Source organism: Papio anubis, chromosome 1 (assembly GCF_008728515.1).
Source record: "Papio anubis isolate 15944 chromosome 1, Panubis1.0, whole genome shotgun sequence".
Taxonomy (NCBI): domain Eukaryota; kingdom Metazoa; phylum Chordata; class Mammalia; order Primates; family Cercopithecidae; genus Papio; species Papio anubis.
Window position 1 is genome coordinate 114,332,803 of NC_044976.1, and position 24,442 is coordinate 114,357,244.

General features: G+C 38.9%; 1 protein-coding gene across 7 annotated transcripts in view; it reads left to right on the plus strand.

Moving 5' to 3' along the window:
• SLC22A15 (solute carrier family 22 member 15) overlaps positions 1-24,442 on the plus strand; it is an 86,703-nt gene that overhangs the window by 36,526 nt on the left and 25,735 nt on the right. For all 7 annotated transcript variants that reach the window (XR_002515673.2, XR_002515672.2, XM_003892456.5 and 4 more), the window contains 6 exons: positions 6,345-6,477; positions 7,483-7,647; positions 13,975-14,104; positions 18,404-18,619; positions 22,198-22,338; positions 24,304-24,389. Coding sequence is in view for 5 of the 7 variants with exons in the window: in XM_003892456.5 (XP_003892505.2) it covers positions 6,345-6,477; positions 7,483-7,647; positions 13,975-14,104; positions 18,404-18,619; positions 22,198-22,338; positions 24,304-24,389 (871 nt within the window). In the remaining 2 variants the exon portion in view is untranslated. The remainder of the gene's footprint in view (positions 1-6,344; positions 6,478-7,482; positions 7,648-13,974; positions 14,105-18,403; positions 18,620-22,197; positions 22,339-24,303; positions 24,390-24,442) is intronic.

Consider the following 24,442-nt stretch of genomic DNA (forward strand, 5'->3'; position numbering starts at 1 on the left):
TTATTCTCTGCAGTGCTCTCTTGTATTCAATAAATTACGTGAGGTAGTCAGCACTTTATTATAAAGTCAGCTTTGTGTTAGATGACTTGGTCCAACTGTAGGATAATGTGTTTGGAGCACATTTAATGTAGGCTATGAGTATGATGTTCAGTAGGTTAGATGCATTAAATGCATTTTCAACTTACAGTATTTTCAACTTACCATGGGGGCTGGGCAGCCCTATCTTAAGTCAAGGGGCATCTATATTCTCTTCTTCCTCACCCCCAGCCTTCTCCCTGTTGTTCCCCAAGCACACAGGGCATAACCCTCACTTCATGCTCGACATGCAACCTTCCTTTTCTTCCTTTCCCCTCCTTTCTAGTGACATCTGATTCTGTTACCCTGTCTAAGTCAAAAGGACCCCTTATTTCTAGTATTCCGTCTAGTACTCAGTTGAATTTTTCCATAGCTTCCTGAATGGAACACATGCCGAGGGTGGAAAAAATAGAAAGTCTTTAGCCAATATATTGTAATTTACGTACCACAGGCTGGCTGTTGAGGATGAGGAGAGAGTATTATGTGAAAGTTGGTTGGTTATTAATTATGTGGTTATAAGGTATGGCAGCCTTCCTCTTTGACATAGCTTTGATATACATTGTTTCATTACACAGATGTTAATTTTGTTTTGGGGATTACATAAGTATATGGTCCATTTTAAAGCAATATTTTATTTTTTCAGATTATATTTGCATTTCAGGAAAATGATTTATTTGATTTGTGACATGTCCATAAAGCTTAAGGTTTTACGATTTTAACAGAGGTGCTAAAGATACATTTGATTGCTTCCTTTGAAATTTATCTTTAAGCTTCACTCAGTCTGTGATTGGCCTAATACATCCTAGTGGCTTCAGATAATACCTGTTCATGGATGACTCACACCAGATCTCACTTCTGAATTTCAGGCATCTATATCCTGCATGAATCCTTTCTCTTCTGGAAGTCTGCCGTTCCGGCCTGCATGGTTGTAATGGCCTTTGATGGATCTTCCCACTCCCATGCTTGCTACCTCCATTCCATTCTCTGTATTGCAGCTAAAGCAACTTTTCTTGATGTACGCCAGTACTTTATCCCTTTTCAGGACGTGCCATTTATTCTCAGCATCTAAGCAGTAAGAATATAAATACCAAAAAAAGAAACCTCCAAATGTTTCATTAGTACCCAGCCAAGAGTGTCTCTGTCTCAACCCCCTTCACTTCTGTTCACCTAGCTTTTTTCCTCTTTAGGAACTGGAAGGCACCGCATAGCCCTGGCTCTGTGCTCATGCCTCTATTTGCCATATTTATGTTCCTTTCATCTTTTATATTAGAGGCACCTACTATTGGTTCTGCCCCCAGTTGTGCCTGATTTTCTGTCAGGTCCACTTTCTTTAGATGAGTGAATGATTATACGAGTGCTTGTAGTGCTGTGCCCCTCAAATCCTTTTTGAAAATAGAGTATATTGAATGCTCAACTCACTTTAGTGCATAAGAACAAAAATACAGATGCTGGTTATAAAACAGAAATAGATGTAAGTCAACCTGAGAGACTGAAAATATTTTGTCTTTATAGTCTTCCTTTTCTGTTAATGTATGGGAAAAGAAAAGTAGGTTTCCTGCTTTTTTCAATTTGCAAATTTTTCAATTTGAAGTATCTTAACGTAAAAAAAAAATTCTTTCTGTGACTTTAGAATTTGGCTTGTTATTAACAAAAAATAATAGGAAATTCATCACCTTAATAATCTCTAGTCAACAGGGTTTGAATGACTTATAAATTAGTGATTTTTAAAATCTAAAGACTCATAAAAACACATTTCTTGAGATCCACACTTATCATATTTAGGTTTATTACAGTTTAGCTTAAAATGGCCTGGTAATATCCTGGTTTGGGTTTTACCCTAGTACTAAGTATTGACCAAAGGGGGAAGAAAATAAGCTAGCAATTGAGTCTAGTCTGGTGAGTGAGCTCCTTCAAAAACTTTATAGATTACGCCAATACATTTTCTAAGTACTGTAGGGATCAATATCCTAGTTTATCTTGTCTGGGCTTTGACAAAATAAAACTCCTTAGATCACACAGTAGGTATATGATCAATATATCAACAATACTTGAAAAGTTTTTAAAATTGGGCAAAACAAAACATTTAAACCAAGATCCCACATGTTGGGAGATGAAGGATGTGGAGGGCTGGTTGTGAAGCCATTGTTCTGAATCTGTGAGTTGGCATCCCTGTGTCAGCCATCCCCAGTTCACCGGGATCTGTCAGGGAGATCTGGGTTCCAGCTTCACATTCTCTAATTTGCTTTTGAAAAATCTGTCTTTCCATTTTTCTGTCAGTTCCTGCATGTATCCCAAGAGTAATAGAGAGATGCATGAGCCCAACTAGCATTGACATGAAGAAAAATTACTAGCAGTTACTTTGACACTTGGAAATGGCAGCCTGAGAATCAGAATTTGGAATTTGCTGCTCAAACATCCCTTGGGCTACTTCCTCCTAAACTTCCACAAAAGTTGACAGCTATCCACTTATAAGGATAGTATTGTACCCTTTTCCATGGAGTTGAGAAGTTCAGCAAATGAGGCAACAGAATAGTTGATTATGGAGTTTTCAAATTGGCCATTTTTTAGTGATTAAACACAAAACAGATCAGTTTTGCATTTAATCAATAAAACAGGCCAAGATATTGATCTTGGCCATGTAAACAGACTAGCAAAACTTGAGGTGCAGGTTAATGAAGACTAAAGTTGCAGACCAGATTTTAAAAGCATGAAAACACCAAAACAAACACTAAGAACATAAAAAAAAAAAAAAAAAAAAAGCCAGTGTTTGAATTTCAAGGTATTAAGAACAAGTACAATTAAGCTGTGTATATTGGCCATTGTAAAAGAAGGAATCTCCCTGTGACAGATACAGTCCTGTCTTTTCTAGGACAACCTGATATCTCATACTGATCTGTTTTTAGACCTGGTGAAATATTACTGTAGGCATTCCTCATGAGTCAAAAATTCTACCACAGAACTATCCATGTTACAAAGTAAATTCTTTTTTTACAAAACAAAATTTTTTCTTCAAATATTGCAGCTCTTTTAGTCTTTTATATGAAACTTTCTTATCTTTTTCTTCTTTTTCTTTCTTTTCTTTCTCTCTCTCTCTCCTTCTTTCTCTCTTCTCTCTTTGCTTCTTTCCTTTTCTTCTCTACTCTTCTTTTCCATCCCTCCCCTCCCCTCCCCTCCCCTCCCCTCCCCTCTTCTCTCATCTCTTTTGACAGAGTCTCACTCTGTTGTCCAGGCTGGAGTGCAGTGCCACGATAATGGCTCACTGTAGCCTCAACCTCTCAGGCTCAATCAGTTCTCCCACCTCAGCCTCCAGAGTAGCTGGGACTACAGGTGTGCACCACCACACCCAGCTAATTTTTGTGTGTTTTGTGTAGACTTGGTTTCACCATGTTGCCCGGGCTGCTTTTGAACCCCTGGGCTCAAGCAGTCCACTGGCCTCGGCTTCCCAAAGTGCTGGGATACAGGCGTAGCCTCTGCACCCAGCCTGTATCTGTAATTTCATAAACCTTCATAACCTCTCCCATGAGCTCCACTCCCAGCCAGATGCCTGCTTGACATCTCTACTTAGATGTTTTATAGGCATGCTCTGTCTGAGCTTGTTCACACAGAACTCTTGAATTCCCACCATGTACCTAACACCTCTTGCACCCTTCTCTATCTCGATAAATGTCACAACCACCCAGAGAGTGGCTAAAATAAACAACTTAGGTGACTCTTCCTTTCCTTTCTACTCCTACTACAACACATCATCACAACATCTGACAGTCCTGCCTTCAAAATACATCCCAAGTCCATTCAGTTCTCTCCATCACTAGTTTCCACCTTCATTCATCCAAGCCATCAGTATCTCCTAAACGATTACTGTAACTCCCCTGCTTCCACTCTTTCCTATCATATTGCATTCTCATAAAGTGGCCAGAGTGATCTTTAGAAACATAAACCTGGTAATTCAATATTCGTTCTTTGCACTAGAATAAAATTTCTCAGCTCCTTGCCTTGGCCTGACCCTGCATGACCTGATGCCCACCTGCTTCGCTGGCCTAATTTCATGCCACCTCCACTAGAGATACCCTGGTGTGTTTTCACCTGGGGCCACTGCAATTATTCTCATATTCCCCAAAGAGTTTTTTTGTAGTTGGTTACTTGTCATCATCCAGGTCACAAATGTCACCTCCCGCAAGAATCCTCCCCTGAACCACCTATTTAAAGTGACTCCCTCCAGTCCCAGCTACTTGGGAGGCTGAGGCAAGAAGATTGCTTGAGGCTGGGGGGTCAAGGCTGCAATGAGCTGTAATGGCACCACAGCACTCCAGCCTGAGCAACAGAGCGAAACCCTGCCAAAAAAGAAAAGAAAAGAAAAAAAAGAAAGAAAAAGTAAATCCAAGAAGGGCTAGGAAAGCCAGCTAATCTACCTTGTTAAGAATTGCACGTGAAGAATGGAATTCAGAAGTAAAGCACACATTAGTGAGGGGACATTATTCTCATTGGTTTTTCCCAATTCCTGAGTCTTTTTGGTGGGTGGTTTTCAATAGAGATGTCCAGAAGTTGTCTTGTCAAGACCTTTATCAATCCAGTCTTACAAGACTAGGAGGGAAGGAGAGAAGTTAGATGTACTTTGAGCCATGAGGACTGGTTGTGGAAGCATCAGAAGGGAGTGATCTGGAAAGTGGAGAGAGCAACTGAGGATTCTTTCTTGCAAGTTCTTGAGGAGGAGGGGCCCTTCACACACCTATCATCACTGACTGTAGCGAAGGGGACTGGGAAGAGGAAGGATGAGTGGTCTCTTGGTTCTCTGAGGTTATTCTGTGACATGGGTTCACTTTTATTCTTATAACCAAATATCATCTTTAACACATCACTAGACAAGACTTGAGATAGTGGTGTTTTAAGCAGAGAATGGTCACTTTCTCTTTAAGTTCCTAGGTTTCCCTAAAGTAGAAGACACTAAAGGAGTTTCTTTTGTCATAAATATACATGATATAAAATTTACCATTTTAATCACATTTAAGTGTATAGTTTCAGATGCCTTACATACATTCACATAGTTGTGTAACCATTACCACTATTCATCTGCAGGATGTTTTCAACATTCCAAACTGAAACTCTGTTCCATTACACAATAATTCCCTGTTCCTCGCTCCTTCTGGCCCCTGGTAACCACCATTCTGTTTTCTGTCTGTATGAAGTTGACTATTCCAGGTACTTCATGTAAATAGAATCATACTATATTTGTGTTTCTGTGTCTGCCTTATTTCATACAGCATAATGTCTTCAGAGTTTAGGTGTAGCATGAATCAGAATTTTGTTCCTTTTTATTTTTTTAATTTTATTGACATAATAATTATATTTATGAGCTACATGGTGATGTTTTAATACATACAATGTATAGTGATCAAATCAGGGTAATTAGCATTTCTATCATCTCAAATATTTCTCATTTGTTTGTATTGGGAACATTTGATATCCTCTTTCTAGCTATTTGAAGCTATATATTGTTGTTAGCTATAGTCATCCTACAGTGATATGGACACTAGAACCTATTCCTTCTATCTAGCTGTAATTTTATATCCTTTAACAAATCTCTGCCTGTTCTCTCATTCCTTCTTAAAGCTGAGGAATATTCCACTGTACGTGTATACCACGTTTTGTTTATTCATTCATCCGTCAATAGACACAGGTTATTTCCACCTTTAGCTATTGCAAATACAGCTGCTATGAACATGGGTGTACAAATATCTCTTCATGTCCCTGCTTTTAGTTCTTTTGGGAATATGCCTGGAAATGGAATTGCCAGATCATATGGTAATTCTGTGTTTAATCTTTTTGAGGAAAAATACTCAAGGGATTTTAAACTCACAAGCCTATTGGACAAAAAGTTCATGTATTTATTGCTTCATATATGTCATATAGTGTATTAGGCATCAGAGAATGGAAATAAATGGGACAAGGCTCCTCTCAAGAAACACAGAGGCTTGGGATGAGGGACATAGTCAATAGATGCATAAGTAATTAGCTATTATACGCTGTGTTCAATTCTGTAATAAGGTATGTATAGAGTACTGTGGGAGTGCATCATAATAATAGTGATTTCTAGTGTTTCTGAAGATAAAATCTCATTGGATGTTGTCTGAGATAGACAAATTCTGCTGGATTCTGGTTAATAGTGGATCATGCAGTATAGAAATTCTGGTGCACAAGTTTTTGTTGCACATTTGGTTTTTTAATAGCTAACTCAATCCTACATGTCTCTCTTTTGTTTTATCTTCCTCTAGTGGTTTTTAATTGCCAACAGATCCTACAAAGTCAGTGCAGCAAGCTCTTTTTTCTTCAGTGGTGTATTTGTTGGAGTTATCTCTTTTGGTCAGCTTTCAGATCGCTTCGGAAGGAAAAAAGTCTATCTCACAGGTAATTTATTAGAGTATTCGTAAACTGGATGAGAGGGTTTATTTCTCTAAGATTCTTAGGGAAATAATAAGGGGACTATTTCCTTAAGGTTCTCCAGGAATTGGGATATGGACACAGAACTGATCTTTATTTCCCTGGCAAGAGGCCAAACTGCAGCTCGAGTTGCTTCTGGCCAGGCACTTTTAAGTTACTAGCCCACCTAGTTAAAGTCAGATATTTGTGTTATAAATCTTTCATAGGTGATGGTGCTTTCTGCAAACCCCCAATTTTAGTTTATGCCATGTTGCTAAGGAGAGAAGTAAGAGACTGTGACAGTGTACTAGGCCCATTTCCTTATATCTCTCTGTGTTGATTCATTTCAAATGAGCCCTACAGAACTTGGCCTAGTGCTCTTGACAAGCTGAGTATGAGCAAGGATTTTTCATTTTCCAGCATTATTGTGAATAATTGAAAACTGTCTGTGATTGACAGAAATCATGTAATAAGGTAAACCTTATGTTTTTTAAAAAAAATAGTTTCCAAGAGAAGCTATTAAAAAAAAAAAAAAAAAAAAAAAAAAAAACAGCTGGCCAGGCATGGTGGCTCATGCCTGTAATCCCAGTACTTTGGGAGACCGAGGTGGTTAGATCACGAGGTCAGGAGATCGAGACCATCCTGGCTAACACAGTGAAACCCCATCTCTACTAAAAAAATACAAAAAAAAAAAAATTAACCAGGCGTGGTGGCGGGTGCCTGTAGTCCCAGCTACTCGGGAGGCTGAGGCAGGAGAATGGTGTGAATCCATGAGGCGGACCTTGCAGTGAGCCAAGATCGCACCACTGCACTCCAGCCTGGGCGACAGAGCGAGTCTCCATCTCAAAAAAAAAAAAAAAAAAAAAAAAAAAAAACCAGCTCAGAAAATTTAAGTTTACAAACGTTTATTTTATAAGCTAATGAATATAATTTATTACTTTGATCAAATGCTATTTTGCCTCTGGATTATTGAATATTGTTCTCTCTTTCTAGGTTTTGCTCTTGACATCTTATTTGCAATTGCAAATGGATTTTCCCCCTCATATGAGTTCTTTGCAATAACTCGCTTCCTGGTGGGCATGATGAATGGAGGGATGTCGCTGGTGGCCTTTGTCTTGCTTAATGAATGTGTGGGCACCGCCTACTGGGCACTTGCAGGTACTGCTTAAATCATGCAGCTCTGGACTGGGTGAGCAGCTCCAGAAAATCTTATAGGGACCCAGTTTAATCCTAGAGTCTGGAAATGCATTTGGACTTCAGGTACTTTGTCCAACTATTAGATTTGCTTTTCTGAGTTTGTTCTGTATGACCCTGAACAAGTCATTTTATTAATATTCCTCTGCAGACGCTCTCCCTGGGGGCCTGCTTCACATGTGAGCTTGCCACCCGCCTCATGGACTGCATACAGATTACCGTGGAGAGTATTGATTTCCTCAGAAGGACACTAGCAGCTTTTTACAACTTAAACTGAAAAATAGTTCAGACATAGGAAATACTAGAAACTCCTTTCTTACAGCCTTCTTATTCTAGTTTATTAAATCTTTGTTTCACCACCCTTTTTTGTTTTTACTGCTCTCAAGTCAACATAGTACTGTTGTAGCATTTCTTTATCGATACTTAATTTCCAAAATTGAGACTGTATTCTGAATTATTTTTGACCATCCCATTATTTTCTCAAGAACTACATAGATAATAAAATAAATGATTTTAATTAAAAGGTTATTTGACTTCAAATATTGTGTCTAAGACTTTATAGACTTAGGTTTGCAATGATAACTTTTTGTTTCTTTTACTTTCATTCACTTGACAATGATTGAATGTTTCCCATGGATGTTCTTATATGGATATGGGAAACAGGTTGACCGTGTAACTGATAGAAATGTGTCTGCAGGAGGATCTATATGAGAATGCCATTCCTTAGAACCTGATGCACAGTGCCAGCCATCTCTTATGTACCAGCTACCATGCTAGGCATTTGACATCTATCTGTAATATTCCCAGAGTTTACAAGTTAAGGATTCCTACCTTCGTTTTATGGATGAGGAAATTGAGCCTTTGAGAGGTGAGGTGACATACCCGTTTTCAGCAGCTGATAACTGACAGGGCCAGAACCGCATCCTGGGTCTTGATGACACCCAGGTCATCTTCTGCTGTTTCCCAAAGACTCTCCTCTTGGAACTTCAGCATGTCACCTCATGTGAGTGCTGGCCTGGTCAACCTGTTATTTCTAATTGGTATTGTTTTTGAAGTTGTATGGGCTATTTTATCGAACTGGAAGACACAGGCTAAATAAAGTAGACTTGTGCTCTGTTTGCATCTCCACTAAACTGCTGTCGAGCGGAAGGATCCATAGGGTAGGACCAGTTAGAACTAGGCTGGGGAGGAAGAGACACAAGCTTCCTTCACAAGCCTCTCCAGACAGGCTTCCTTCTGGTCTTACAGTGTTGCCTTAGGATTCACCTTGTCTGTAGCAACTTCTAAAGCCTTTTTGGAACTGGTCGTAACCTAGGATGAGTGAAAGAGCTTCCTCTGAGTCTTCAATTTGCATTGAGACTTTAGGGTCATTTTTCTAAATAGTATGGCCAATTTTCTGGGACTTTCTAAAAAGTTGGTAATGATGGTGATCATGCCTGCTCCCTGTATCCGGGGAAGGGATAAAGGCACTCTCTCCTTTGATTTCAGTTTTTCTGAGGTCCAAAGTTGTGCTCATGTAGAGCACCATGAATACATATTTTTCTTGTACCTCTTACATTTCTCTATTAAAGTATTTATATTTGATTTTAGTTGTTCATGAAGATGCTGTTTTATAAAAGATGTATACACTCCCATCCTGCCAGATTATCTAAGTATTTTTCCTGTCCTGTTGCATGTGTTAGGCGAAAGGACCAACCCTGGTCTCCTGCTCTTTTGCTAGTTGCCTAAAGCCACTGAAAAGAGTCCCCTTGAAGTGTTTTGACCTCTCATTCTTATCCTTGATGCTGGGTTAAGATGAGACTATCAAAATTTCTGTAGCAAAGTGAAAAGGGAGAGAGGAAGAAAAACTGTAACAGTGAAACCAGATAGTTGCCAAATTCAATGTGAAATTCAGGGCAAGTGTGAGAGTTCCCTGAAGACCAGTACACAGCCCTGCACCCAGGGCAAAAGTAAGGCTCTGATAGCTCCTGGAACTCTTTTTGAGTAGCTTCCTTCCCTCTCTCATGAACCCGAGGTCTTCCCCAGGGTTTTGTCCTTGGTCTTTCTTTGCAAGCTGGTTTCTTTCCAGAATGATTTTATCTACACCTGTGGCTTCAAATATGCTTATGAATTGCAAGAAGTCAGAGAAAAGCATAAATGTTCAGCAATAGGAGATTTGCTGGAAATAGCCTGATTATTTGGCAATGAAAATTAGTTTGAAAAATTATGCTTATTACAAAATAATATTTGCAATGTGTAAAAAACAATATGTAAACATATACAAAAAAGCACAAGTACAAACTGCAAGCATCCATTTTTGACCTGTTTGCAGTGTAGTACTTAACAAAAAGGATTTTCAGCTAATTGACTAAAAATTATTAAGAAGTGAAAAAAAATACTGAAGCTGTGAAAAATTCCGTATTAATATATTTATTTATTATTTGTTTTCTTATATTAATGTCTTCCTATAACAATGCTCATTGTAAAAAATAAGAAATATATGCACACTTCATCAAACTAAAGAATACATATATTCCTATTCCCCTAGAGACAACCGTGGTTAACATATTGCTGTGTATGCTTCCAGAGCTTTTCCTTTGCATGTCTGTTCCACAGCATTCATTTATTAAATGGATTCTGCCATGTGCCAAACACTGCTTTTTTTAGATAAAAAGGTGGAAAAGATAAGGATGGTTTGGGGGAGGTTCTTGCTCTCATGGAGCTTATGCTGTACTTAGGAAAGGTGGAACAAATTGATAATTTCTGGAAGTTAGAAGTACAATGAAGAAAATGAAGGAGGGTAATGGGCTAGATAGTAATTATAGGGAGTAGCTACATTAAATAGGATAGTTAGAGAAAACCTCAGTGTGGGCATTTGATCTAAGATATGAATGATTAGGAAGACCTGTGAAATTCTGGGAGAAGAATATTCTAGCTAGATGGAATGGCAAAGACCCAGGACTTGAAGCAGGAAGGAACTTCTTTGAAAAGGTTCTCATGACTACAGGGTAGAGAGTTAGAGAAAGAGTGAAGTAAGAGGTTGGGAGGGACCAGATGATGCAGGGCCTGTGATGGGCCAAATGAGGAATTTGTTTTTTTACTTGAAGTACAGTGGGAAGCCAGTGGGGCATATTAAATACAGGAGTGATGGGGTCTCATATACAGAAAGATTACTCTGGTAGGTACAGAAATTGAGGGATCATTTAGTAGGCTGCTATAGTTGGCCACATGAAACCAGTGGTGACTTAGACAAGATGGAAGCAGTGAAGAAGAAAGAGGATGTGTTTGAGCTGGATTTTGGTGGGAAAGTGACTTGCTAAAAGACAAGCAGCGATGGGGAGAGCAAAAGAACTCAAGGAGACTTTATGGTCTTTATTTGAAAACCAGATGGATTACTGGTACCATTTACAAAAATGAAGTCATAACTATATACTCTTTTCTAGCCTGCTGAAATTTAGCTTTTACTAGTGCAAACTGAGCAGGAATAGCAGAATTGAAATTAATTAAAAATAAGCAGGGAATAAATTTTAAAATAGGCCTAGTACGTAAAGGCATATACATGGTTATAAAGCCACCTATGATACTCCAGAAGAGATGACTTGAAATATTTATTTTTTATTAATTTTTTTAAACCAAATAGCATAGAGCCTTATTATATTAATCTCTACGCCTTCTCCCTGTTGTCATTTACAGGCATATATGTGCAGCTTCTTGCTGGACATTAGATGTGAATATTATTGACTCCTTAAATAAAAAATTATTACTTTCTTTCCACCTAAAAGCTACATTATTTTCTGAGACCTCTGCCTATGTCATCACAGAATTTAAGGTCACCAAACTAGATAACTTTAAATCATTTCTTCTTGTCCATCATGTCCAGTTGATGCCAGATCTTACTGATTGTGAGAGAGACTCAACTCTAATGAGCTCATATATAAGGGGAAATCATTTGGTTAGGATAACTAGACCATGAAGAGCCAGGCATTGAAGATGCCCAGAACCAGAAGTCAGATGCTTCTCATTTCAGCTCCCTATCCTCTCTGAGAAGCTTCCTCTGCGTAGTCAGAGGCAGGGCCCAGCAGCTCCAAGTCTAGTATTTAAAATCTTGGGTAAGGCCTCTGATCAGCTCAGCTGATTAAAGTCACCCTGCAGTTAAAGGAACTATAATTGGCAGGCCCCATTTGAACCACAGAGATGAAGTCAGGGAAGTCAGTTCTCCAACAGCAGGTGGGGCATTCTTGGAATTAGGAATGAGAACCAGGTAGAAAATATTCTGTGATAGATTCAACAGGGGGCTTTTAGATGGCCTTTTTTTTTTTTTTTTTTTTTTTTGAAGTTAATAAATAGAAGGGCTAAATCCAGATTACATTAGGACAATATAACCAACATTTGTATAACATGCATTATTTCATCTGAAACTAATAAAAACTACCCTTTGAGGTAGGCACTATTATTTCTATTTCACCAATAAGAAAACTGAGGCTCAAGGACATTTAGTGATTTGCCCAAGGTCAGAGTAGTATGTAGCAGAACTGGCATCTGAACTTGGTCCCTCTGAAACCATCCCATGCTCTGGGCTTTCTTGTTTTTGCCTACATTGTTGTCAAGGGATACTGAGTGCTCAGGACTATTCTGAGCAACGACAGACAAGAAGTCTTATTCTTGGAAGCCGGGTGCTGTTTGATCTACAGCAGTGAACACGTAGTAGCTATTGACTGTCTTAAATTTCTAGGAAACTCGCACTGTCCTCATCCCACAACTCATTGGACCACATATTCTGAATATGCTGTCACATCAGCTTCCCTTTCTAGCTCTCCCTTTCCTCACTAGGTCAAACAGTATACAAGCCATTACTTATTTATTATAAAGTAATAAACTATGGATAGGAATCAAAGGAAACACATGTATTACAAGATTATTATTTTGTAACAAGATCAACAAAGTTTTGTCACTGCGGAATGCCCACAGAAATTGCCTTCCCATAGAGGGGAGATAGAAGAGAGGAATGGTATAGAATACAGGCCTCCCCCTCAGACAGGCCTGGGCACAAATCCTGGCCCTGCTGCTTACAGCTCTGTGTCCTTAAGCAGCTTCACTTAAGCACTCTGAGCTATTTTTCACTTTAGTATATGGTTGATAATGGTACCTACTTCATAGGACAATGTATGCGAAACCGTTATGCTTAATAAATAATAGCTATTACTAACACTAATAGCAATAGTGGCAGTTATGGAAAGTGGGTTAGAGGTACAGAATTTGCAAGAATATTGGGCAAGCCTGTGGGTTTAATACCCATCTCAATATTTATTTCAAAAAGTGTAAAAGGTTCTTTACAATTCCATGGTTGATATTTTTCCATCATCACGCTGACAAAAATCCATGCTTAAGGGAGCTTATTTTCTACTTGGGAAAGACAGACAGGAAACAGATAAATACAAAATGTCATGTATCCTATAGTAATACATTAAGTAGAGAAGGCAGTAGGGAGAATTGGGAGAGTGAGTTGTGATTTAAGAAACTTCGGCTGGGCAAGGTGTCTCACGCCTGTAATCCCAGCACTTTGGGAGGCTGAGGCGGGTAGATCACAAGGTCAGGAGTTAAAGGCTAGCTAGGCCAAGATGGTGAAACCCCATCTCTAATAAAAATACAAAAAGAAAAAAAAATAGACAGGTGTGGTGGTGGGTGCCTATAAACCCAGTTACTCGGGAGGTTGAGGCAGAGAATTGCTTGAACCCGGGAGCCCGGGAGATGGAGGTTGCAGTGAGCAGAGATCTCACCACTGCACTCCAGCCTGGGTGACAGAGCAAGATTCTGTCTCAAAAAAACAAAAAAAAAAAAAAAAAAAGAAAAAGAAAGAAAGTTAAAGGACAGCCTGTGTGATAAAGATTAAGTTTTGGTATTGCAATAACCTCATGACCTAAAAACTGTATTACCCCTATGGCAAAAGTATTTCCAAGCCTTACCCACAGGTTCAGGCAAATGTCAGTACAACAGGCAATGCAGAAAGCATTTTGAACAAATTCTTAAAATGTGTATGTCCCCATATAGTTTGTATTTTTCGTCTGTCCTCCCTTTATTTCCACTAATTTTCTGACCTCTATAATACTTTCATTCACTGATGTTCAACTATAATACTTTCATTCACTGATGTTCAACTTAGTGTAGACTTTTCTTCTTTTCTGGTGTGCCTCTTACACTTGCCAGCATAGGGCTGACATCTCACCAGGAAGAAATTGGCTGTGTGACTTGGGGTTGGAAATGGTGCCGCAGATGGTGCTTTCTCCAGTGACAGTTCTCTTTTCCCTGAATTAGGATCGATTGGCGGCCTCTTCTTTGCAGTTGGCATTGCCCAATATGCCCTGTTAGGATACTTCATCCGCTCCTGGAGGACGCTAGCTGTTCTGGTTAACCTGCAGGGAACAGTGGTCTTTCTCTTATCTTTGTAAGTAGTTTTTCCTCTTGGCGTTTTAATTTAAAAAGCCAAAGCAATGTCTTAAGAAGATGTGGGTCAATGAGCAGCATTATTCCCTTTCAGGAGCTTGCCTGCACTGACTTTGGTGAAGAACTAAATTCTGCAAGTGCTCCAATTCTTGGCAGCTCCTGGGAAGAGAGATGCTTAATTAATTCAGAATGCAGGTATCCCTTGTTTAAAATAACCTCTCAATAGACTGCATTGTAACCTTCACCTTGTTGGCATAGGCAACCAATTGCTTTTTTAACCTAACACCTCAACCTTAAAGGTCTTCAGGCTGGATCACATTATGTACTAGGTGTGTGACTGAGGTATGATTTTGTAGAACAGTGTACTCATATTGGATATGTAGTGACAACTGTTCATCTTACAGATTAGTGTCATTTCAGGGCCTCTAAATTTTGACTCTGGAAGAGTCTTAGATACAGAAGAAATCCTTAGAGTGCAGGACCTCGTAACAGTGGCAGGATGATTCCCTGGTCAGGGAAGGACTCTGTAAATGACTGCCCAAGGTGTCATACCATGGCCCTCTAAGACACCCAGATGTTACAGGCAAGCCACCAACTTAGTAAGCCCATTTCACCAGAAGTTTTTTTTTTTTTTTTGAGCTGGAGTTTCACCCTTGTTGCCCAGGCTGGAGTGCGATGGCGCAATTTCGGCTCACCGCAACCTCCGCCTCCCCGCAAACTCCGCCTCCCGGGTTCAAGCGAATCTCCTGCCTCCCGAGTAGCTGGGATTACAGGCATGCGCCACCATACCCGGCTGATTTTGTATTTTTAGTAGAGACGGGGTTTCTCCATGTTGGTCAGCAGACTGGTCTTGAACCCCTGACCTCAGGTGATCTGCCTGCCTCAGCCTCCCAAAGTGCTGGGATTACAGGCATGAGCCACTGCGCCCGGCAGAAGTTTTTATGTGGTATATGAAAGGCTTTTCTTCCCTGAGATATCAGATCTCTGATGGTGATCATCAAAATCTTTAACATAAACAAAATTTTCAGCCAGTATTTCCTTCCTTCATCTATGCCATAAAGTGAAGGAGACCTGTAGTAGTGTTTTAATTCAGACAACTCTTTAATTTATTTGCTCTTTATCCGAGTTCTAAATTGAGATTTGGTGGGGACTAAATTGAAATTTTTCATACATTTTTGAAAGCAAGAGAATGTCAAGTGCAAAAATGAGTAAAGTAGAAGTACCCTGTATTTTAAAAATAAAATTTATTAAATGTATTTTAGTTACATGAATTCAAGTGAGATAATTTTATTAGAAGAAACTAATATGATTTTATTAACATATATTGTCAATTTTTGAAAGTAATAAATGGATGCCTACTATAGTACTTTGAATTAATAAACATTTATGTAAATATTGATGAATAAATACATTTTCTTTTAAAACGTTTAGTAAATTTCCCACTTCTCCATCTTGTCGGGCTCTCATCTCCCCTTTAACAGTAGCACCACTTCACTAGATGATCTGAGCTGTTCTTTTTTTGAATATGTAGTCTGAATTAGTTACTGCTTAGTGCTAGGTGGAGACATCTCCTCACTGGGAAGTGAGTTCTGGTCCTGAAAAATAGAAAGCAGAGAGAAATGAACTCATGAGACTAAAATATTTACTTACTCCACTGAGCCTGGAACGAAAGGCTTCCCACAGCCAACCTCCAAGTTATCTTTCCTAATTTATTCCCATCCCATGTTCAGGCACACTGCACTACTTGTTCCTGATGCTTTTCTGCTCCTTGCTGCTACTCAGTGCTGTGCCTGCTTTTTCAACAATCTGCCCAGATCCTCTTATTTGATAAGTACGCCACTGTCCTGATTTTGCTCAAATGCCGTCCACCCCATCTTTTCCTGCTCATAGCCTCAGCTACAAGTCATTCTCTTTCTTTTCTGAATTCCACGGCATTCACCCATACCCTCTGAGTGGTCCTTGTGTTTCTGCCTCATACTGGAGCGACATTCTCTCTAAACTGAGAGCTCTCCAACAGTAGCAGGCTCTTTACTCCATGATTACATTTTCCCCAGTACCAAAGCCAGGGGTTTCCACACAGTAGATCCTTGGACATTGCTCAAATGTTGGGACAAAAACATCTGGAATCACCTTCAGATTTTTCATCAGCAACATAAGAAGCCACGTTATATACCTTATTTGTTTATCAGAAACATTTTTACCTAGCTGAAAAATTCCTTATTTTCACAATACTTCAATTTCAGTAGATTTACTTTTTTTTCCTGAAAACCAGGGTCCCCTTAATTTACAAAGGTTTGCCACCTTTAATATTCAGGGAGCATTTTTGAGTGGGGCAACATCGTTAAATTAGCATTTTAGCTTTCAGAGGAGCCCACGGCACAGATGACCCTGCTGCTCTGTAGAGGACGGCATGTTCAAAGGCCTGCTCGCTCTTTTAAAAACGTGTTTTACTGTTTTGCATGTATATTCTCTATGTGTTGGAACTCTGTTTCCAAATCTGTCCACGGCAACTAGGTGACCCTCTTTATAAGCAAGCTTATTGGCCTCGCAAAATGCAGAGAAATATAAGGTCCTAAGATTTTCATGATCAAGATAAACGCTTTGCCAGGTAGAAATAGTTTTATTAACTCAGAGCCAAATTTCTAAAGCCTTCGTGTCTCTCAAATACCATCTTTAAAATGATTTATAAAGTTTTAAAAGTAATTTTTATTGCTTATAAACAATTTTGAAAACACAGAGAGGCTAAGGGTAGGGGAAAATGACTTATATAACCCAAAGATAATGACTGTGAATATTTTGGCATATTTTCTGTTCTTTTTTATTCCTCACAATCCTCCCCAAAATAATTAACTTTTATTATCGTATATTTTCTCTCAATATTTGTCATAGTAGTCCTCTTTCATTTAGGCATAATCAAGTGGTTTTACATAATAGCGCCTATGTGGCCCTATAGATAGGGCCAATAAATCTTACTCATAACCTGCACACCTAACTTCAACAGAACAATGTTACTTGATTATTTATTTGTTTGTCAGTAATAACAATCAAATGACAATGAAGAAGTAAATGGAAGGATTTTTCAGGATGTTGTAGATGGCCTTTGTTCCTGCTTTTTTATCGTGCATGAATATTCTTTTCCCCAGTAGCAAAGCTCCTGGTAAAACTCCTGCCTTTTGGTTTCCAGCATCTTTCCTTTCAGCACCATTACATTGCTCTGTACAAAATTGAAATGCTCAATAAATGGTTGTTGACAGACTGGCTGTCCATTAAGTTTCCAAATCTTGTAGAGTTTGTTGCTAATTCACTATCTTTATTAGAAGGCACAGTGAATTCTATAAAGCACCTTAAATAGCCAGTTTTATTCATCGAAGTTTCATTTTAGGCAGATAATGTCAAATTAGATTTAAAAAAAAAACCTTGATTTGTGTCTTGTAAACAAGGCTTCCATATTCCTGCCTTGGTTTTGTCTTTGGAAAGACCTCTAAAAGTGTAGGCAAAATGGGGAAGAGGAAAAATATACGTAATATTTAAGTTTTGAAACTCTTCGAATATATCAATGGCAATATAATTGTCCAACACTTTGTAGTTATATTAGAAAATAACTGTTGTGTTGTAACTAGAAGTTGATCAGGAAATAACTTTTATTCTTTAAGGTCTTGGGGGATCAGGAAATATCCTCAGGACGTTTTAAAGCCAGTGTGTCAGGTGATTGGAGTATTTTGAAGCAGTAAACACTCAAAAGTAGCTTTGCTAAACTTGGTTTCATCTTTATGTGTAGTCTTAAGATAATCTCTACCTCCTACATGTCACTATGTTAAAAACATTTTAGTTTAAATTTTTTTTTCTGATGAGATAATAAAGATTTCCATCTTCTTTGTGAGGCTTTTTTAGAACTTAAAAAAACCCTTTGTCTCTACAGTATTATTCAAACAACACTTGGCTAGGATTTAGAGCCATATGTTTGACCTGTGCTTTATGAAGAATTTTCATTATTCAGTCCTATAGACTGAATAATGTTAATATTTAACATATTAAAATTTATTTAAAAATAAATACATACTGTTTGCTTTTTAAACTGCAATTGTAAAAGCATGTTCTTGGTTTTCAGTGGTAGACTACCATTTAACATTACCATGCTGTTGAAAGTAGCCCTTTCATATGTCATTGGGAGAGTCAAACTTTAAGTCTAACACGGAATCCATTTGTGGTGCAGGAATCCACGTACTGAGTAGGTGATTTGTCTCCTTCCTGTGCACGTGTGCCTATATGAATATACAGCCTTTAATGACATCTCTTTCAGATTCATTCCTGAATCACCTCGTTGGTTATACTCCCAGGGTCGACTGAGTGAGGCTGAAGAGGCTCTGTACCTCATTGCCAAGAGGAACCGCAAGCTCAAGTGCACATTCTCACTAACACACCCCGCCAACAGGAGCTGCAGGGAGACTGGAAGTTTCCTGGATCTGTTTCGTTACCGGATCCTCTTAGGACACACTTTGATCCTGATGTTCATCTGGTAAATACTAAGGCGTATTCTGTTGCTCTTTAACTAAGGTTGCTCAAGGTTCTCTTGATATCCTACTCCTTCTTCAGGGTACAGAGAATTTTACCTCTTTTGTTAGCTTGAGGTTGTTTTCTTAAAAGCAAGGCCCCTGATTCTTAGTGCCTGGTTTTCTTCTTGCGCAGCCCTGTCTTTCTCAAGCAGCAGATGATGGTGCCTGATGGGCAGGTCCACTGAGCTTAAGTAAGTAGACATCAGAAGCATGTCTTTGCTGTTGAGGTATTTATCATAAATATTTAAGCCTTCCTGCCCCTTCCGCTGCAAAAAAGGAAAGAAGGCAAATAAGCATGCTAGAAATAGAAGAGTTTTTAAATAGGACTTTAAAAATACGTACCTTTGGCGTTGGCATCACGCAGTTTGCTAGCACATTCTGATTGTGGTGCTTCATGCTGCATGTTCTGTGGCACTCCCACTCACTAACTCACTGAGGTGGGCTAAATATGATCCCTTGTACAGATGGGACCCAGGAGTTTGAAGTGAGGAACCCTAAGCCACATATGTAAATCAGTGATTGAACTGATGAGCACTTTCTGAACCTGATTTTTCTGGTTGTTTAGCTTATTCCCACCTGCCTTGCAAAATGCTCTCAGTATGAGTGTAAGTTGCATTCAGTGGTTCAAGATGGTTTCATTTAAAGAATGAAGTTGTAGAAAGAGGAGAAATGGATGGGTGCATACAATTTGTGGATTGCATATGTGTTTTGATATTGTACATCCTGCTAACGTGCCATAAGTGTTTTCTGGGCAAAATCATACCTACTAGCCTAAAGGACAGTTGTGCTGTGGCTTATATGTATTTGCCACGAAGCCTGCATGGAACCCTACATTTCATACAGGGATAAAGGAAAGTGATTTTATATGAAAGTGATCTTATGTATAAAGCTACAAAGAATAGTAGCTTTAGAATAAGAAGCTGCAAAGATGTTTTTCTATATCATATTCTCTTTTTCTACCCAAGCAGTGGCTGCCACCTGTATGGTTGGGGGCCATGTTAACCAGCTGCTACTTTCCCTCACAAAACCATCACAGTGCTAGGAATATCACAGATGCATAATAAATGTTGAGGCTTGGAGGCATGGAGATTAAGAAAACCGCTGAAAGCCAAACCTGAGAACACAGCATAGGAGCTGCTGATTTGAGGTTCTACTATTCAAAAACAAATACAAAGTATGTTCAGGTACTTAGGGCTCCATAAAACCTTACGTTTGCGTATCACATAGACAGTTAGTCAATCTCTGCCTTGGAGGAACCACTTACTTGTTGCAGATTATTCACTATTTTTATCTTTTTCCCCATGTATATTAACTTCTGGGTTCTGGCCTTCAATGGATAAACAAACAAACCCTAGACTTAGGGCTGGGGAGACTGTCCCTGTTCATTTTATTTCTTACACAGCCAAATAAACTTCTTCCCTGAGGCTGAGAATGTTAAAACATGTGATAATAGAGACAGTCACGCCACATATTGCCATTCTTTTTGAAGATGCTATAAAATTCTAAAATCTTCTCTGTGGATCTGTCATTCAAGAAAGCCTTAACTGGGGATTCAAATTATACCTCTGTGTTAAACATCTGTTTCTTTGGTTATTTTCCACAATAGTGCCTTTTTAAGTAGTTCTTTGATGCTCTAAATATACTGTTAAATATTACACAAGCATTTTAAATTTTGTTTGGGGGAAATAAAGAGGATTGAAATGATTTTAATAGTTGTAATTATGGATCCCAGTGACCAACTCCGTGATGAAGGCAACTTGCAGAACAGAGGCCCAGCCCTGGGGACAATGGGCCTTCCATGCTTCATGCTCTCCCCATTCTCTCTCATCACCAGCTGGGAACTAAATTCCACTATTGTCCTGAACTGGCTTGTCTATTCTTGCCTTGACTTGATACTGTCACAGCTTGATTTAAATAGGGGTGTGTGTGTGTGTGTGTGTGTGTGTGTGTGTGTGTCTGGAATTTCTATTGTAAATGCAGAACAGACACACAGAAAACTAACTAGGAAACAGCATTATGTGAGAGGAAAGTCTCTTCTGCAGGTATAAAGGATTTTAAAAACATTTTAGAAGACTACATGGATTTAAATTTATTTTGCCCTCTGCTTTCATGCAAGATACCTGGAAGACAAGTGAGAATAGACAATGCAGTGTCACCTTGCATCCTTACATGTGATGTCCTGGCTACAATCCTGCCTGTTGCCCTTGGTATATGAATAACACTTCATCTCAGCAAGAAGTCATGCATAATACTTCTGGCTCATTTGCTAGGGAGGGCTGGACTACTAACCACTCCAGCTTGGGGGTCCCACTTCCTTACATCTCTCTCTCCTTACATTACCACAGTCTGGAGTACTTGGCCCACTTCTGAGATTAAGCAGAGATGGAAATAAAACTCACTTTCCTGATTGATCTCATGATAGCCACAGCTCATTAGACTTTCTCTAAGGAAAGCTAAAGGGAAGCAAATGAGAACGTCCCCTTAATAAACACTGATCAAACTGCATTGCAAAAGCATAAAAACTGATGAAAAACAAAGCTTTGGTATTCTACTGCTTGTATAGAAATTTGTGGTTTACCAAACATATTCATATTCTTGTAAAGCCCAGTTTCAGGGTTTTGTTTTTGTTCATTCTATTCTATTTTGTTTTGTTTTATTTTAATAATGCAGTTTCCTAGGCATAGAAGTTCCTACTACCACCATTACTGTGTTTGAGGAAGCCCTGATTTGGATCTTTAGGTTGGCACTTGGCTTCCTCAGCTCTTTAGTTCCTGGATTGTAGGAGAGAGGCTTGGTGCCCTGCACAATGCCTGTCACCCAAGAGGAGCTCCCTGTTTGTTTCAGGAATCGTGTACATAAATAAATTAATGGCTTTTTAAGTGACCTTTCCTCAGTTGTTCCTCCTAGAAGATCCTGCCTTTGCTGTGACCTTTAATTTTTCTTTCCTGTTCTGGGAGTCTGGGTCATATGCACCTACTGAGTGCAGGATGGGGTTAAAACCTGCAATGGGAAGTGTCTGGATCATTGGGGATTGGAGTGCTAGTCATTTCGGGCCTTCAGGTGACCCACTGAAGATCCAGTCACTTCTCAGCTCGTGTTCTTAAGACCGTCTTCTGTTGGCTTTCTCAATGGGAGTTCTTTTCTGGAATCATTTCAATAATATTACAACAGTCTATAACAAGTGTTCCATAAATTGTTGCCTTAAATAAAGAATAGGGTCATTGTGTTCTATTAATTGCAAAAATGCTTGCTGAAAGCACATGCAATGTCTTTCCTCTTTAAGGGGCTGGCCATCCATTTGATTTATATAACGTGTGGACATAGCTCAAATTATTTCCAAGCCCCCATAATTTTTTGTTTTTAACTAGTGTTGAAATTTAGATTAAAATAGAAAAATTAGTAGGAGAGACAAGCTTATTGCTTGCAGCAGATCAAGCCACCATATTGAACCACTATTTGAATCTTCTCTGGCAAATTCTTATGTACTTTTCTGTTGTCCTTCTTGTCTTTTACCTCCTGGTCCTTTGACTCCCAATTGCAGGTTTGTGTGCAGCTTGGTGTATTATGGCCTAACTCTGAGTGCGGGTGATCTAGGCGGAAGTATTTATGCCAACCTGGCCCTGTCTGGCCTCATAGAGATTCCATCTTACCCTCTCTGTATCTACTTGATTAACCAAAAATGGTAAGTGTGGATGAATATGAAGTGCACCACAGAGAATGCACACACACACACATATGCCCTCTGATTTACATGCATATCTACACGGTGTTGTCTTTGTATGCAGTATCAGCTGATTGCTCTGTGGTGATTAGTTTCTTTCCATCTAAAAACAGTTAGAATTCATTTCTTAGTGCAGGATTTCTTGAGTTTCATGCTTACGAGTTTTTATATAGGTTTCAATTCAATATTGAATATCAAAATCCAAGATAGTGTTGAATATTACCATCAGAGGGTTTGTAAGTAGTCTGTATGTAATTTGTTAGTCGCCAGAGATGAGATTATTAGCTCTATGTAGATGAAACTATAAACCCAATTAACAATAAATATTTAGAAGTTCTTACAAGAAGACAAATAATTGAAGGAACTAGAAAGACTTTTCTTATCTTCTATGGCCCACCTTACTTTGTTGAGGAGGCAGAAGATACACTGTTTTACTCATTGTCAGTGGGCACAGTTTTGAGATAGATTTTAAACATTATTTTATAGAGCCCCCTTTCCTCAATTTTTGAGATTGCTTCTGTTACTTAGCCCCTGACCAGGCCACCTAAAAATCCCATTCTGCATGAGCTGGGAATCAGTTGAATTATGCCATTTCTTTTTCTCCAGAAATCATCATTCCAACCAAACTCAGAATTCCTTTGGCATTGTGCTTAATGCTATTGTCATGATGTTTTAGCCGAGAGTGTTTTGAAGGGCAGGTTTGGATTCTGTTAAATTGAAGGCTTGTCTCCCAGGCAGTGTTCCCAGTTGCCTCTGCTGATCCCTGTGGTAGAGGCTACAGCTTCCTCTCGTCATGATACAAGAGCTGGATCATGTATTATATTCAGAAGTCTTTCCCAGTACCCCCAGTTGTGCCAGATGCCTCTCCTTTGTGCTGTTCTAGCACCCTGTGCATACCTCTGGGGCCATTTAAAAGTGTTACAAGGAAGCCGTCCATGGGGGTATTTTATGTGTCTTTGCATCCCTGGTACTTGCCTAGCATGGTGTGTGTTACTTGAAAGGCCTTCCATATTGACTGTTAAATTAAGCAAAATGACCTGGAAAAGAAGACTTAAGACCTTCTTAGCACCACCCAGAGTTAGGATTGAAATCTGAAGCAGAGGGAAGGAAGGCTACCTTTGTGATCTGGCAGACCTGAATTCAGATCTAGTCTTTGCCATGTGTTCATTGTATGACTTTGACAAGTTTCTTCACTAAGCCTCCCTTCGTACTTATTCTCAAACCAGGGATTGTAAAATTCACTGGCAAAATTATCAAAATTATTGAGGTTCCTAGTAAAAGTGCCTGGCATGTTGTAAGCCCCTAGAAAAGGGAGACTTATTAATGTTAATATATTTCTTCCAAGACTAGGGCTTTTATTTCAAAATCGCTTCTCTCAATAAGTATGAAATAACATTTCACTTATTTGTAACCCACTAACAAATTTTTTTTCCTGTGTGTATTTTTAAGAGAGATTGACTTAAAAAAAATGCCAAAACTTTAAACTGCATAAAACCAGAAAAGGTAACCAGAAAATAAAGGAAGTTGTAAGACTATTCTCCTTGTTTCAGTTTCATTCTCTAAAAGGTGGAGAATATAGTAGTACATGCCTACAGGATTTTTATTAGCATTAAATAAGGTAATAGATGGTAAACATTTAAAACAGTGTCTGAAACTTAGCACTCACGGAAATAGATAGAATGATACTATGCTCTTTTCCCACACAAATCACTTAATCCTGCCATCCGGCAACTTTCCCTTTGTTTTATAGTGGTTATTTATTTTGAGTCCTGGTCAGTTTCCTATCAGTCACATTTGCCACTTATGCCTTAAAAGGAGATGAACATATATAATGAAACTGAAGATTTTTAAATAAGAAGGTTGGGAAGAAACAGATGAATTTATAAGGTTCTTAAGAGAACTGTGTAATTTCTTTCTATTGTTTAGGTTTGGTCGGAAGCGAACATTATCAGCATTTCTGTGCCTAGGAGGACTGGCTTGTCTTATTGTAATGTTTCTTCCAGAAAAGAAAGGTATGCCTTTCAAATTTCTACAAGGGTTTTGAACAGTACTTTTATTACAATTA